Below are 16,858 nucleotides of genomic sequence, written 5' to 3'. Positions count from 1 at the left end.
GACATTTAGGCTTAATTAATATAATATTGCTTTAACACAGTATAATACAGAAATATTTATTGCAAGAAATGGTCACATTTTCTATTTTTGGTTGGTATTAGTTATTTCTCCTGAAATTAAGGTAAATGTGTGTTATTAGCTAAGTTGAGAGCAAAAGTAAATAATGCATAAGGTATTGTAACTAGCTAGCTATTTACTGTGTAGTTGGTTAGCTAATGTAGCTAGCCACCTACATTTTTGTTTGCATTTTAATAGCTCAGTTTCTAAATATTTGAGGTTTATAGTGTCTAAACAATGCCTTGATACCTACATTTTTATACATTTTTTACATTGCATATTTTCTAGCTACAAGTAGGTAGCTGGCTAAAAGATAGCCATGTAGACCCATTGTTCTATTGTTAGCTCACAGTTTTAAGATAACAAGTTCTAACATTTTTTCTCATCATGTAGTCCAAGTGGAAGGCAGCAAGCCATCTGTCAATGGGCTCTTGGAAACATGTAAACAGACTGTTTCTCTTTTCATTTTAATTTTTACCGAGGGCTCTTTTCATTTTAATTTTTACCGAGGGGTAAATAAATAAATAAATAAATAAATAAATAAATAAATAAATAAATAAATGTCAGTGGTTTGTTTGTCTTTTTTTAGTTCAGACTCAGGGTTCAGAGTTTACATGTCATGCAAGTGCATAACTCTTTGAAGTTCACCTTTTCTTTGTCCTAGTAGCAGTTGTGAATGGTCGTAAAACAGTTCTTTATGACCTGTTTTAGCAGGTTTCACAGAAATCGGTCGGAAACTGTCAAAAGTGACTGTAGCGTTAAAAAATTATTAACTGAGACTGAACCTTTTCAATTCAGAACATAAATGTCCCCTTCAAGAGGAGGTGGTGTCAGCTGCTTCAGTCAAAACAAATGATTGAAGGGAATGAAGTGGTGGAATGCATATTTTTGGGACGAAAGGGTTAAATCTTAAAGGACCCACCTTTGGGTTTAGATTTTGGATGCTCCAATTAAATTCTATGTATTTGATTGATATATACACTATATATAAGTGTACCGTGGTTAACAAACTAGGTGGAGACTTAGGTGGAGAATCAGTATGACCAAGGTTAATGGGCAAATAAAACATGTCTGTGAGGCATAAACTTCAGAGTGCCGCTTCAGCCTGCTGTTGCTAAACTAACAGTTTAAAGTCCAGCACACACTGCTATATTAGTTTACACAGGGGCAGAGTAAGCCTGCTCCCTCAAAGTCCCTTTTAATCACAGATCAGATCTCTCACGGCATTCTTGTTGTATTTAGTGCCACAAGAGGCCTAGATTTGAGGAAGATTATAACATATTTAGCATGTAGCATAAATCTACTCCGCCGAAGTGTTTTCCCATTACTGCTTGATATGAAGCACAGAGTAATCCAGCGCAGTAGCAATGTTTAAGGCTAAAAGTGCACCTTTCAAAACAAACACCGGTAAGCCCTTGCGGTGATTATCTAATCTCTGCTCCTAAGGCCCGGCATTCGCCTCATGCTGAGGTGACTGACCATTGTGGCAGATGCCACGTGTAGAGGTGGGTGATGTTATTAAAGTCATTAATGTCACCCAAATTGAAGCTCAAGCACTAAACTGCCAGCTAATCCAAAAGAATCATTTTAAATGGAGAGGAATTCTGACTTTCGTCATTATACTCCCTAACTCAGTCGTTGTGGAGGGATCTGAAATGAGATACATGGCCATTGCTATGATGTGTGCGCGGCCTGCCAAAGATTAGCATTTTGATTGTGGCAGTATGGTGCTTATTTACTCATTTTGGAGGCCCCAGGAATGTTCAGCATGAGATTGATTACATTTAATCACATTCTTCTTCAAATTCTTCTCTAGTTTGAGACTGCTGCTCCAAATTGAACTGGAGTGATTGAACACCTAGTGTTTACAATGGAAATTGGTCTGACAGACCAAACCAAATTCCCTGAAAGATAGCTGAGAATTAACCAAGATGAAAAATATCAAAACCATGTGAATACCATTCACAATACCATTCCATGTTACAGAGAACATTCTCTGTCCTTCTCAGTGGCATTCACTATTTCAACACCAGAAGGACTGGACCTGATAGCTTTTTAATATGTTATTTATACGTTTTGTGGAAATGCTGTAATTTTGCCAAAAGTGAAGACCGCCAGTGTGGGTGCTTATTTTAAAAAATTTAAAAAGAAGTATGTTGTCACTGCTCTGACTTCAGGCAGAATACATTACATTACATAACTGCAAACCTATTGCCAGCTTTCAGAAAGTAATCCCAGGGGTATTATTTGTAACAATGTGCTCCTACCAACAGAAGAACTGGTAAAAAGTCAGTGTTTTTTTTTTTGGAACAATTTGTGTGAATAATCTGAAATGTGGCAGACGATCAATATTTTTGTCAGACAACATTTTACTTTATCCTGATTTCCCTGTGAAAAATGTTATGAGATTTCATTATTTAATTCCAACAATTCCACTGTGGATCTAATTCGCTTGCCTAATTTGTAAATTAAATTTTGCAAACTCTCTTCCATCAGCAAGAGAGCAAAATATAGTACAGACTCTGCACGCTGACCATCTCAGCACTGCACAGATCAACTGACTCTCTTTGACTACACAGAATTACACAAATTCTTTCTGAGGCTCTGCAGTGGTGCATTGACTCTGTACCTCAAGACAGCTGTAAGGACTCTTCCATCCAGCAACAGTGATTCTCTGTGTAGCTCTGCAAAGCTGAACTGACAATAAGGCCCACGCCTCTCTTAGCACTGTGAGAACAGAGCACAGTGAACTGTATGAGTAGTGAATGGATAAATTTGATTAATTTTGACGTTTTATATTCCTTTCGTGGTGTCACGCGGCTGTTGGCCCAGCGGCTGATCATTCTGCCAATTATATAACCTGAGGCGCAGAGAAGAGCAGTTAGGCTTGTGCCCCCCGAGTGAGTAGCACTGACCACTTCAGTTCTGAACCTCTACTCTGCCATTAGGGATTTATCCAGGACCTGTGTGTGTTTGTGTACCCAAATCAAAAATGTGGTACAAAACTTGTGTGGAGGGTATAGGATTTTCTGAATATGGTACAAAATGTGTGTGTATGGTACAGGAGTTTTGCAGGTGGTACAGAATTTGTACATGGAACTGGACCCATGGGTATGTAGTATAGGACACATCTGTATAGCACAAAACTTATGTATGTGGCAAAGGATTTGTATGTGGTGCAGAACTAGCATGTGTGGTACTGGACTCATGTATGTGGTATAGGGCTTGTATGTGACACAACACTTGCAGGTGTGGTTCAGGACTTATGCACAGTACAGAACTGAGATATGTGGTACAGGAGTTGTGTGTGTTGCAAAACTAGCATGTGTAGCGCAAAACTAGCATGAGTAATACAGAACCAGTGTATGTGGTATTGGAGCTGTGAGTGTTGCAGAACTAGCATGTGTGGTATAGGCCTGGTACAGGAAGCAGTTTCCTGAACCAGCAAGCAGTCATCAGAGAACATTCACACAACACTTTTAAAGGACACCCTTTAGACCTGAAATTCTTTTTTTCCTTTAATAAAAAACAATATCATTTGAAAATAAATATGTTTGCTAGTTGCACTAAACAGATATGTTAATATTTAAACGTATCAATTTACAGCACCAATAAATATATTAATGTGAAAATACACTAAAAATGTGGCTGCACATGATGACAAACACAAAGCGTTTCTGTCACTTTAACACAAACAGAATGTGATATTTACTTTTGAGACCCAGAAAGCCTGAGTTCTCCTATGCGCGGGTCAGATCAGTCCCAAGCCACGCCCTGGCACAGACGTTGCGGACCAGCCTCACTGTCAGCTCTGCTCTGTGGGGCTCAGTGTGGACACTGCATGGGTGTACGGTCAGCGGGGGGTCGGTCAGAGCACAGAGAGGCAGTCCGTTACAGTAAGGCGTCAGACTCCATATGAACACATGTCGACGTGAACCCAACATGAGCATGAGTAACATGAATTCACACCAGCATGAACACAGGTCAGCGTGGGCATAATTTGAGCACAACACAAAGGCACACTGACATGAATGCATTGTGAGCCCCAACATGAACACACACGTCGACATCGCCACAAGGTGAGCACATGGACAGAACATGGTACCCAACATAAGCGCCCACACGGTCCATAGGGGAGTCTGAGCCATGCTGCAGACACAGACTACTGAACCCAATCTCACACTCCGTAAAAACCAGCTCCTTCAGGAATGTCGAAGTGATTTTTTTCTTTTCTTTTTTTTTTTTTTTAAAAAAAAAGCGTCAACAATTTTCTCATGGCCAGGCAACAAACAAAGCAAAACATTAATATAACACTGCATATAAATAGATCAAATTAAATACACAGAATAATGAAAATGTTCTAACATTATAAATTAAATGCAATGAACTACAAAAAGGGATATTAGGTATGTATATAAAGATAGTTATTTTGCCATATTTTACTAATTGTACAGGTGTGTTCAATGTTATCTTTGGAAAAAGAAATAATTCACAAGCAAATGGAGGCTTTCCATTTCTACAGTGTCAGTGAATTCCACTGCTCCTTGAAGAATAATGATGTCAAGTCATTTCATCTCAAGAGTTTCCATATATACCTACAATTAATATCCCTTTACAAGTTTCTGAGCTCCCAGTCCTACTGGGCTTTAGTCAAACTGGAAACGAGACCTTCACACCTGGCTGGAAGTGACATCACTAATGGTGACGGCCAGCCTTCCTCCAACCCTCTGAAAGAGAGGCGCTCCGTGTTTCTCTCCCGGTCGGGCGGTGAGGTCTACACCACGCCTCTTGATGAAGTACAGCTCTTCTTCTCCTTTGTTTCTTTTGATGCCGCTTATATCCACCGCAGACCCATATCCAGTGAACTTTCACATCAATTGAACGGTTTCAAGAAACAAAACAGAGTCCCATTCACACACCAGCGACATGCGCTGGCGCATTCGTTTGCTTGTCTGTAGAGTCTTTTTAATATTACTTTTTTTTTCCTTATAGCAGCAATACAAATATTGTCATTGTCTTTAAATATATTAATGTTTAAAGAATAAAGAACGTGATGACTTCTCTCTCCCTCTGTCCTCAGTCTGTGTCCAGGGAATGCGTCCCTCTGACGCGGGGTCAGAGTTCAAAGTTCAAAGTGCCGTGCAGAGAATCCTCCTTCATGTCCGAGCCCCCTGTACCCGCCTCTCATCTCCTCGGTTTGTCACATCTGCAACGACAAGGAAAAGCACCGTTTAGGCCGTTTTGCTTTGCTGTCCCAAGATGGAGTGTGGCCTGGGTCACATGACGTCACCCCACTTCTGGAGAACAGCCCTTGCCACGGGACTTTGAATTTACGACCCCCGGCCATCTCAAGGGTAGCGCACACAGTGCGCTGTTTGCGAGGGGCCAGGGTCAGGGTCGGGGTTCAGCAATGAATTCCTCCAGAAGCAGTTAAACAGTCCATGGCCCAGTGACCTCTGGCACTGTCTTTAGCCAGCAAACAAAGGTGTCAGGATTCAATTAGAGTGATCACCATGCTAACGAGCGTCACCACGACCACGAGAGGCCAGGAGCGCGGCGTGCCGTCGCCCCCCTGGCTTTGGTTGGCTAACAGCTACCACAGCAATTACATCCCCAAAATTACATCCCCCAAATTACGTCCCCAAATTCAGAATCACAAAACACCTTGTCCACGTATTCCTATCTCTCATTACATCAACATGCATGCGTGGGGAGTGAGGGTTACTGCAATAAATCAGCTGTTGCAATCGCCCCTGGACAAATTAAGGACAAGTCTAAATTACATACTGCAATTCACACAAATCTACAGGGGAAAACAGAGCCATCTCACACTGCGTGGTGCAAGTGCTGTGACTGTCTGACAATTGCAGGGTGATGACAAGCTGTAAGAGTGTATCAGGGGAAAATGTTACAGGCAGAAAGAATATGCTTAAGATCAAACTCAGCAGGTTGTTGCAGCTTGATGCCATTTATTTGATCTACAGAGGGTATAGTTTAAACTTAAGAAGGTATACTGAAATATTTTTCTGGTATACTGTAATCTACAAGTAGTATTCCACAACCTACAGGTAGTCCATAATATCTAGTAAGCATACAGGAATCTTGAAAAGGTGATCTAAAGCAGGTACTCTGTGCATTCTGTAAAGTATGATGTACAACAGGGGTGGCCGACCCTCTCCTGGAGAGCCACTTGTCCTGCGTGTTTTAGATCTCTCCCCGCTCCAACACAGCTGATTCAAATGATCAACTCGTTATGAACTCCTGAAGCTGCTGAATAACAAACTGATCATTTGAATCAGCTGTGTTGGAGCAGGGAGAGATCTAAAACATGCAGGACAAGTGGCCTTCCAGGAGAGGGCTGGCCACCCCTGATGTACACTGAAGTATGTATACTGTGATCTCCTGCTGGTACACTTTGAATTTCACAGATATACTGTAGTCTACAGCATTTACACTGTTATCTCCAGCAGTCACACTGTAATCCAAAGCATGTAAATCTGAAGACGGAATATGGCAATCTTCAGCGGTTAAACTGTAATTGCCCGGCAGGTACGCTTTCACCTGCAGTCAGAGCGCTGTAACCTAAAGCAGGTGTAATCTCCTTCAGGTATGCAGGCCGTAATCTGATGCAGGTGCACTGTGAACCTTCCGCATAGCTGGAGGACAGCTGGACCCTCCTGTGTGGTCCTGCACTTCGTGGACCCAAATGAGTCGGCTCTGACATCAAGCAGCAACAGAAAGCAGAGGGGCAGCAAGCGCTCCACACCGCGGGACACAGACACACACACAGAAGCTTTCCAAGCCAGCGAGAAGCATGCGTTTCCCTTCACAGACATTTTGCATCGATTGACAGAGAGATATGTTGTTTATTGTAACGTTACATAAACAAACCTGCAAGTTCTTTGGTTTAACTCAAGCTGTCTGGACTTGCATTGTAACTGTGTGAATTTGCAGGAACATTTACAGGTGAGTGGGTCCTGCACATACAAGCGCCTTCTTCTCTCTGAACAAGGCTCACAGTGGCTGCAAAAAGGCAAAAAGGGAGAAAGAGTCTAAGCTACAGCGTTCCAGCAAAGAGAGAAAGAAACAGACAGACAGACAGACGGACAGACATGCACCACTCCTTAAACACCACCCTTGCTCCCACCAACAGGCAACAGGCATCCCCCACCACAACATAGCCACACCCCTTGTCACGCCCCTCCTATGCCCTCCAATAGCAGAAGGGGGGAGTGGGGAGAGGAGTGGGTGGAGACAGGGCAAGAGTGGGCAAGGGGTTGGATGGGCAAAGGCTGAGGATTTTATAGTGTGACAGCTAAAAAAAGCAAAATGGTCTTACGTTCACACACACCACCACCACACACACACACACACACACACACAAACATATACATAGGTAACAGAAGTGTACTTTTGGCCACAAGCAGCAACATTAAACAGCCCCCGTCCCCAGTAGTTGCAGTGGTGTCTCCAATGACACCTAACATGAATGATCTGTAGTAGTATTTTTCATCCAAGTCATTTCTCTCCGGTCTGCACACAATCAATGTCTCGGTGCACATCTGCACACAATTAAACAAATGTCTCTGGTGCTTAAAGATGCTGTGGAGTGGCGCATAAGGCAGAGACACAGAGCGGTGCGCACCGAAGGAGCGCTCTGTTCACACAGAGGTCTGCTCCACACCTTAAAAAAGAATGCGACACACCAGCCAGTTGATGTTTTAACAGCCGTCAAACCTGAGAAAGTACTGCAGAACAACTGTCCTACCTGAAACACCCAGTCCGAACAGCACAGCAGAGCAGCGATCGAAAAATGCACAGAACAGCCCAGAACAACAACAGCCGGGATTAGTACCACTGACAAACAGCCATGCCTAGATTACCACCTGAACCACCTCGCCTTTCTGACTTATTGCCTCTCAGGCAGAATGAAAGGCAGACAAAGAACATTGCGCTGAGGGAATGGTGATTTTTTTTACAGGAAACAAAAGACCTCCTCCCAAATTAACTTAAGGGCCAAGACAGACATGCTGAGGTGCGAGCTCGGGTGCAACACAGCGTGCGCATGGCTGACGTACGAGTGCCACTTTCTCCCCCTGTTTTTCCTCCTCTTTCTCGCTTGGCCTTCGCCCCCCCGCCACTTTCTGGAAGATAAGAAAGCAAAGAGGTGCAGACACGTCTCAGTGGAGGGGCATCGCTCAGGAAGTCTCTCCTTCCTATTTTGGCTTCAGGTGTGGCAGCCGAAAAGCAGGGGGCTGCACCCGAGCCCGTCGCCCAAATGGGCGAAAAACCTTCGTCCCACTCTGGAGAGGCACTCCCCTCGCAGGGAAACTGCCCGCTGACACAGAACGTGGAAGAGACAGTGCTCTGCCCTCGAGGGGAAAATAGCCATCGCACACAAGGGGAGGTTATAGCATGCAAATTGTATTCCTTCATTAGGCCCGTCAGTTAAAGTGGTCCTATCCCTCTCTGTGAGGCCCTTACTTCCCTTAACCTAGGGTTTACCCTGCGCGGGTTACATAAACGCTCTTGTCTAAGCTTAAGACCTGACAGAAACCCTGTTCGCTTTGTTATGCACTCTACGTAATCATTCTATGCAATGTCAACAGCCCTGGCTTCTGCCAATATTTACAACTTTAAAAATAAAAATAGGTTAAGTGCGTAACACCTGCTGCTATGATTAGAATCTGGAAGTAGCAAAGGTCAAAGGTCAGACTTGAGCAACTGCAGACAGTCAGGGAAGACGCAGGTGGCGTGAGGCTCCGAGAGCCTGCGTGGGAATGATACAAAGTGCTCAAGTGACCAATAAGAAATAAACCTTTCAAATGAAAACTGAAACAGGAGTCACAAAAGGCTCTCTCCCTTACACTGATCCCAGTGCAGTGCCCTCCCTCACTTCCACTGACAGCAGAACAGGGTCATCTCTCCCTTACACTGATCCCAGCACAGGGCCCTCTCTCCCCTGCGCAGTGTGTTGGTTTCTTTTACAGTTTGTTTGAACAGACAGCAGTTGTAAGACACTGGTGTCAAAGGAGTTTGCCATCTTGTTTTCTGATCTGAGATCAGTAACACAGAGAATGCAAACATAGGAACAGAAGGCTGGCTGGCAGATGAGGCAGGACTCAACCCTGTGTGGTCAGTAATGCCCCGCCCCAGGGGACTGTGTGCGTGAGAGGTCAGCAACACTCCCCCTCAGGTTGACATGTATGCGAGGTCACTACTTCCCCGCCCCCAGGGGAAGTGTGTGTGAGGTCACTAATGCTCCACCCACAGGAGCAAGCGTGTGTGTGAGGTCCCTATCGCTCCTCCCACGGGGACAAGTGCATGTGTGAGGTCATAAGCGAAGACCCCAGCTGCTCAGACGTGGGACTAAAAGAGAGGTGTCTGGGACCAGTAGTGACCCTACCAGATTCATAGCCAGACAGACGAGCACCAGTGAGCACTGTCCATCCATTGTATTCTGCTAATGCACATTACTGCAGTACTAGCCGTTTCCCACCTCTATTACACCTGTATTACAACACTAAGCATTCAACCTCTTCTTCACAACTGCCAAATCACAAGCCTTCGTATATTAATTACACATCTATTACAGCATTACAGCAATTCTCTCACAGCAATAAAATCTTTTCCACCATATCATCTATTTTCCAGCACTAAAACTATACACCTCTATTGACCAGCTAAACTTCACACCTCTGTTAGACCTCTATGTCATCTATTACAGCACTACTCTACCTCTATAACAGCATCGCGCTATCTATTACGGCACTAATATACCTCTATTACACATTTATTACAGAGCCAAAGCCACGCAATTTAAAGATTTAAAATCCATTCACTTACTTTCCTTTCTTCTCTTTCACTTCTTTCTTTTGTCTGGAAAGATAAAACAGAAAAGTTTCATCCCACCATTCAGTCCCCTCTTGGTGTATGCACGCACACACACACATGTCCACAGACGAGGCACGTAAGAGATTCTCACCTGCATTCACATGCTTTGTGTTCTGTGAAACTCAACTGAAAGTCGTGTTGGGCTACACGTTGTCTGATTCGTTTTACCTGTGGAGGGACACAAGAAATGGCAGAGGTGAGATTCAGCACAGAGAGAAAAAAAAAGAACGACGGCATGGCCTGGCTCACTGTGTCCCTGCTCACTCTCACTGGCCACTGAGTGACCATGGGGTAAGAATTAAGAAGGGCCTACGCTATACAGCATTCCTGCATCACACTCCTCCCTGCACTGAGCTCATGCCAACAGTCAGCCTGACTGGAGCCAATCGAGGCCTCGGCATCAACAGGCGTGCGAAGTGTGTGCGGGGTAAACAACATAGCTGACATGCCAGGGCTAAGTCGTGACTTTCTCCTGAGGAGAGAGGTGAGAGAATGAAGGAGGGAGGGAAGGAGAGGGAGAGACAGACAGAGAGAGGGCGACAGAGAGACAGAGGGATGGCGAGTGAGAGAGAAGAAGGGAGATAAGTACATAGAGTAAGGGAAGGGAGGGAGGGAGAAAGAGCCTAGCAGAGAGATAGCTGGGAGAGAGAGAGGTAGTAAGGAAGGAAGATACTGAGGTAGAGGGAGAGAGAGAAGAGAGGGAGGGACAGCTCACCAGCATGGTGATGTTGCGTGTCTCTGTGGGGACACACTCGAACGCCTCGTCGTTGCAGCAGCCTGCACAGCGCCTGAGGACCACGCAGGACGGGATGAAGGTGTGCTCAATCTCCTCCGGGTACTCCTGGTAGATGTCCACCAGGACCTCCCTCGTCTGGCACGAGCTCTTATTGTACACGTCAAGGAAGGGCACCACTACAGAGAGAATCAACATCTGCTGTCATCTTCACCATCATCATCATCATCATCATTGTCACAATCATCACTGATATCATCATCACCATCGTCCTTCCTCATTTAAAACACCTGAAGGGGCCTGGAGGGTCAGTGTCTGTCGGAGTGACACTGCAGAACTGGCCAGTCCCCTCAGACCCACACACACACACACACACACACACACACACACACACGTTTCACACTCTGCATTTCACAACGTCTGAGACACCAAGGACACTAATTTATCTTGGAATTGAAATTCTCTCTCCCCAGCTCCCCCCAATCCCTCTCCCTCTCTCTTTCTCTGTCCCTCTCTCTGATGAATGGGAGGATCATTCCTCTTTGTCAGTGAAGAGGTAGAGGCGTTTTCTGTGCGTTGCAGATTACAAAATCCAATCTACCGGGCAGGCGGCTCTGCCAATACAACAGTGAAATTGGCTTTATTGAGACTGAGCACGCCTATTCTACTCCCCATTGGTCTACTCTTCTGTCACCCTACAGCCCTACACAACAGTCCCAACTCACACAAGCCCTCGCCCAGCCCAGAATAATCACTGCCCCCACTACCCCAGCCCCCTGCCTGTGACCCCCGCCACCCCCTGCCCTTTAAGGCGCCGCAGACGCTGGTGGTCTCAGGATGTCTACAGACATATGACCCACGGTCTCGATCCATCAGAGCTCCAGCACGGTAACTAAATCCAGTCACTGTGCGGTGCTGTCTGTGATCACAGAGCTGTTGTTATCTTCGATTGCTGGGGCGGCAGTGTAGCGTAGTGTTTATGGAGCACGGCTCATAACTGAAAGGTTGCTGGTTCGATTCCCGGTTGGGACACTGCTGCTGTTGGGCAAGGTACTTATCCCAAAATTGCTGTATAAATGGATAACATGTAAAACTGTAACCATGTAAGCCACTCTGGATAAGAATGATTGCTAAATGACACTAAGGTATTGTAATGTAATGATTGCTGCTCTCTGCCTGTGGTCACTGTTCTGCCCTGTCTGCGGGGAGCAGAAAGACACAGCTCCTCTCTACAGCCACTCAAGTCATCCAGTTTGACCAACCCACACGGTGAGTGGCAAGAGCATGCAGAATGTGATCCACTTGCTGTTGGATGATCTGTTACCTCCTGTTCTGACAAAAGCCACAGACTAGCCTTGCCTTTCTTTCGGTGTCCATAAATAAACTCTACCGACAGTGACACCTCTCAGTTTGTAAGTTTTTCTTGCACTGTGGGTAAGCGGGGAATTCTCTTCTCAGCCCAGGGCTGCTCCTCACTGATAATATTTAATAACAATCTTAGGCATTTAAAAAGACACACGACATGCATTTTTGTTGTAGGTTCATACGCTCAGATTCCATTGAGTTTGAACCCGTGTTCGTAATACCCGCTGGGGGGCGGCAGACTCACTTGATACTATTTAAAGAAACGCAAAAATCCGTGGAAATTCTCTGCAGTAAGAGAAAGTTTGTAATACCTACCTTCATTTTTACTGTTGTCCCCTTCCTTGGGTATGTGGGCACTCTAAAAAAAGACAAAATAAAACACTCAAATTAGATTTATCTGGGCGAGCTGTTATATTCTAACACGCAATTGTGTCGTTTGTGACAATTTCAAGGCTAAAATATCTTAAACAGTAAATATTCCTTCTAAATGAACATGTTGTAAGGACGTTTCCGGAGTCATAAAACATGAATCTATCACATCAAGATAATTAATATCACAAGACAACTTAAACCAAAATGATTTTTATTTATGCCCTGTAAGCCATTAACAGTTTCACAAGTAGCCTACAGCCATGTTAATTGATTTCATACTTAAAATGTACGGCGCTGCGCGTTTCAGCAGCTAGGCTAAATATGGGTTGAAAGAGCGCCTAAGTACATAAATGATCACAAGGAAATGTGCGCAGTGTAAACTTTCCCCGGCATATTTTCCCTTCAGAGAGCGGCCTTATCGCTGATTGTGAATACCTGGCTGGGCACAGTCGTACGGCTCTGTCACGTTACCGCTGCAGGGACAACATAGCGCAACATCTTTCAAACATTGCGTGAGAAAGGCGTCAATTTGACCTGAACAAAGGGGCGGGTGAGGCCGGCGTCTACAGCATTTTCTCACCTCATTCTAATATATTTTCATGTTATAAAAATATGCCAAATATTCTAAATGTGGTGCGGGTAAGTAAATCACAAAAAAGACTAACTCATTTTTGCGACCTCCGCTTAGGTTAAAAGTCATGGTGCAGCGAACCTCCCCCCAACATACACACGCACACACACCTCCTGTTTTTGGTGTAAAGGGCAAGTAATCGAACAGGAGTAAAAGTTTGACTTTTTATTTGGAACGTTGAGAGAAAGCTGTGAATCTTTATTCACAGATCTTGATAGAGTGTTACTTATTAAATTGAATCTTTCGTTGTTGCAAATACGGTTGGTGGGTCGGATTAAATTTTGTTCGTTACTGAAATATGAAGTGTTTTATCCCGGGGCCCCGAGGGGAGATCATTGCGGGCGGCCAAGATATAAGGTGAAACTGCGTTTCCCTGAACCAGGTTTCGCTACGCATAACTTGCATTGCGTCACAAAATAACAAAAAATAAATGGCTTAATTTATGTTAAAATCACGATGTTCGCTGTTTTAGCCGATTTTACTTAGATGAAGAGCCTCGAACTGCATCAAGTCCTATTTGACGTGTAACATATAAATGACACAGACCTTATATCACAATCCCTAGCTATAAATTTAAAGCTTGATAATAATAGCGAAATATCATGTCTGCAGGATCAACAGATTGCCCAGAACAATTCTGCGTAACATTATTTAGAATCGTAAATGTGTGAATAATAATAATAATAATAATGCGATAGAGGACAAATATGTCAAGGGGAAAGAGGATGGAATGTAGCTAGACTTGTGTCGGATGAGATGCATAACGTAATGGGGAAAGCTGTCACTTGTCATATGCAACCCTATTTCCAATTAGATCATGTCAAAACGTTGCTGTACCTTTAATAGCGAGAAAGCGAATATAAGCAGGCCTTGGCGATTAGTGATGGGAAAGTTCCCAACAATATCAATAAAAATAACCCAAACACGACGTACAAGCAAAGAAACCAAAGCCAAATGAATGCCTCTGGACGCTGGTGCCAGGGTTGTGACCTGATTACTTCAACGTTACTAACGGGACAAAATAAAAGGAATGATCTGGTGGACCGGCAATGACGACGTACTCATTAATAAGACATTGACACTATTCATTCTCCGGTTTTTCTCATTGGTCTGATTTTCAACACCCCACTCGCATACAAACACATGCAAACCTTACCTTTACAGTAGACAAATGGAGAAGTGCCGCGAAAAATAATTTTACCAAACTGGTATCAAAGTTCATGGTTGTATTTCCAAAGGTGAACGTCGTTACTTCAAAATTTTAGCTGACAAGAGGCTTCGAACACAAGTATGGGAATCAAACCCTAAAATTATAAGAATTTCTCGGAGGAGGAGGTGCTATAGTCGGATGAATTCCATTCCGGTTCTACCAGGATAGACCGACACCTGAAAGAAATCCTTTTAAAATAAGTCGCAAATGTCGTCTGTGACTGTCGAGATATCCACAAACTAGAGAATCCAAAATGCGTTTCGTGTATACCGTATTCTGAAACAAACTCTTTTCTTCAAAGGAGATTATGATCCGTAGCGCTGCGCAGAAGATATCCCATAACCGGTAGATCACCCCTCTCCGAGAGGGTGCTCGCAGGAGAAAAAAAGGCAACTCCAAATGCAACTTCGCGTACTATTCTCGCAGCGTTAAACCGGTGCAAGCAGACATGAGCGATATATGATCACAAAAGCAAAATCCGACTGAAGTACATGCAGGTGCAAATCGATCGATCAAAATTCCTTCCCCGAAACGGCTGTTGTCTCGGTTTCCTTGTTCCTTTTTGCCTTTCAAATTTTACCCTTTTTCTTGGTCGTTATGACATCCAAGATCCGAGATCGGCAGCTCTCGCCCTTTCGTTGAGCTCGGTCCTCGTGTGCCGCTTACACTGTAGAGACACAGGAGGTCTGAGAGACTCAAACTAAAGAACGGAGCTCTCCCATTGGCCGGCGGAACAGTGGGCGGAACCGGCGGCTGTGTCTGCGGTCCCCTAAACAGCATTAAAAATCTTGACCCATAATGTATAACCGTGAGAGAGTGAAAAATTGAACTTCTTGTTTTACTGTTGCTTTGTCGGCCTTTTTACCCGCTGTGCTCTGTGCTGTCAACTTGCACAGTCGAAGTCATGGGTGCATAAAAACGGCAACGTTGCTAAGATACAGTAATGCACGTTGAAGAGGGTGAATACATTTAAATGTTAAAGATGCGTACGTTTAAATGTTAAAAATGAAATGTCAGCCGGTAAAGTGTCGGCGTGTGACCGGCAGGTAACAAAAATAAGGGCATCTCTCATCGCTGCCCCTCAGTGGCAAACTCTACACATACTATGAATGTCTACACAGAACACAAAATTACTAATGATAGCAAATATTTTGCAGAATAGTGAATAAAATTTTTTGGGATAGATGTTCAAATGATAGATTGGATTTGGGGGTTCCTTGCATTAAGCAGTGTCTCCTTTGCTAACTACAAAAAGCAGTCGGTGGTTTTTGTAAGATGTGAGATTGTGAGATTGGAATGTGAGATTATTATTGTAACAATTATGTTTAAATAAATATATTTTCTTCGTCTCAACGTGAATTTGCTGATGACTGAATTTGAACACTTGTTCCTGTGACACATGTAAGCCGCGTGCGCGGGGAGTATAAGCGAATTTTGGAATGAATGCAAGGCTCAATCATTTTATGTTAGATGGGGCAGCGCTGGGGCGTTGAACAAAGTCACTGTTTCCTTACTAATTATAAGATTGCCAGGTGCAAATAAACCGACAACGGACAATGTGTCAGAACAAAGGAGGAAAAAAGAGAAACATAACAGAGAGTAGCAGTGTCTGTGCAACGTCCAAGCGTCAGATGGGGGAATGAGCGCGTGCTGACCATGTGAGAGAGAGTTTCTCCGGACAGCTGATCCACGGTAATGCTGTCATGGAAAACGAAACTCCTGTTTCCATGACTGGCAACGCTGTCGTGTATAAACCTTTAGCAGAACTGCTGCAAACCTTTTACGATATTTATAACAATGCAATAAGTTACTACCAATATTTTGCTGAAAAATATCTTTAATTTGGCGATTTCGCCAGGTTATGGTTTTATGGCTACCAGCACTCATTTGGAGAAAAATATGAGCTGGAGGAATCTGCGGAAAATGGCTGTGCATGGATGTGACAATAGAACCACTGACTTTTTTCTCATTGGTCCTTCCTTTTTGCTTCATATATACTCTTAATCTGTATAAATCAATACCTGCTTTTTCCTCGCGTTATCCAACACAGTGTATGCCCGGTTATTACACAAGAGACATTGATCACTTCAATTTTTCAATTGTACATGAAAAGTGTTGTTTAATCTTTCATTTTTCTCTGCTTGGAAGCAATATGTGTGATGTGGAAGAAACTTCAGTTTTTTCCTGTCATTTGACACTCTAGTGTCGTCTCGTCTAGTCTCGTCTAGTTAGATAATAACAATAGTCATAATGTTTTAATATAAATGTAAGTATTATCATTGTCATATCATTTCATTAGACAAAGGCAGAGGGCCAACTTTCTCAATCTCTCAAACATGATTTCTCTATCAAAATTTTCTACAGTTTGATAGAAAGATTGGTAGAAAATGAATAAATGTGCAGAAAGCAGTTCTGGAATTCCTACTGCAGACTGATAGAACATATCTTTGAGTCAGTGAGTTAGGTGAGGCCATGCTCCTGATTTCTCATGATCCTTGCACATGTGTGAAAGTCTGAGTTCCTGTGTGTGTGAGAGGGCTGCTGAGAGTACCCCCCCCCCCCCCTCCCTTTTTATACCCCTGTGGAAGCTGGCTTG

At 43.8% G+C, this 16,858-nt stretch overlaps 1 protein-coding gene across 2 annotated transcripts; it reads right to left on the bottom strand.

Moving 5' to 3' along the window:
* Positions 1-4,347: 4,347 nt before the first annotated feature.
* Positions 4,348-14,917, bottom strand: vegfaa (vascular endothelial growth factor Aa). 2 transcript variants are annotated; one of them, XM_036539339.1, is made up of 7 exons: positions 14,209-14,917; positions 12,365-12,407; positions 10,667-10,863; positions 10,043-10,119; positions 9,904-9,936; positions 6,949-7,080; positions 4,348-5,263 (listed from the first exon to the last, which is right to left on the bottom strand). In XM_036539339.1, exons 1-7 carry the CDS (start codon positions 14,272-14,274, stop codon positions 5,242-5,244), a joined length of 570 nt encoding a protein of 189 aa, XP_036395232.1. In that variant the 5' UTR covers positions 14,275-14,917; the 3' UTR covers positions 4,348-5,241. The 2 variants fall into 2 exon arrangements, with proteins under 2 accessions (XP_036395232.1, XP_036395233.1); XM_036539340.1 differs by lacking the exon at positions 6,949-7,080.
* Positions 14,918-16,858: the final 1,941 nt, after the last annotated feature.

This window comes from Megalops cyprinoides, chromosome 10 (genome assembly GCF_013368585.1).
Source record: "Megalops cyprinoides isolate fMegCyp1 chromosome 10, fMegCyp1.pri, whole genome shotgun sequence".
Lineage (NCBI taxonomy): Eukaryota > Metazoa > Chordata > Actinopteri > Elopiformes > Megalopidae > Megalops > Megalops cyprinoides.
This window is presented reverse-complemented; position numbering and strand designations above follow the sequence as displayed.

Excerpts from the sequence above, each read along its gene's own strand:
- vegfaa (XM_036539339.1), bottom strand. The coding sequence starts at position 14,274 with ATGAACTTTGATACCAGTTTGGTAAAATTATTTTTCGCGGCACTTCTC. Across the intron at positions 10,120-10,666 it reads CACGCAACATCACCATGCTG|GTAAAACGAATCAGACAACG; the intron begins GTGAGCTGTCCC and ends GTCCCTCCACAG. Across the intron at positions 9,937-10,042 it reads CACAAAGCATGTGAATGCAG|ACAAAAGAAAGAAGTGAAAG; the intron begins GTGAGAATCTCT and ends TTATCTTTCCAG.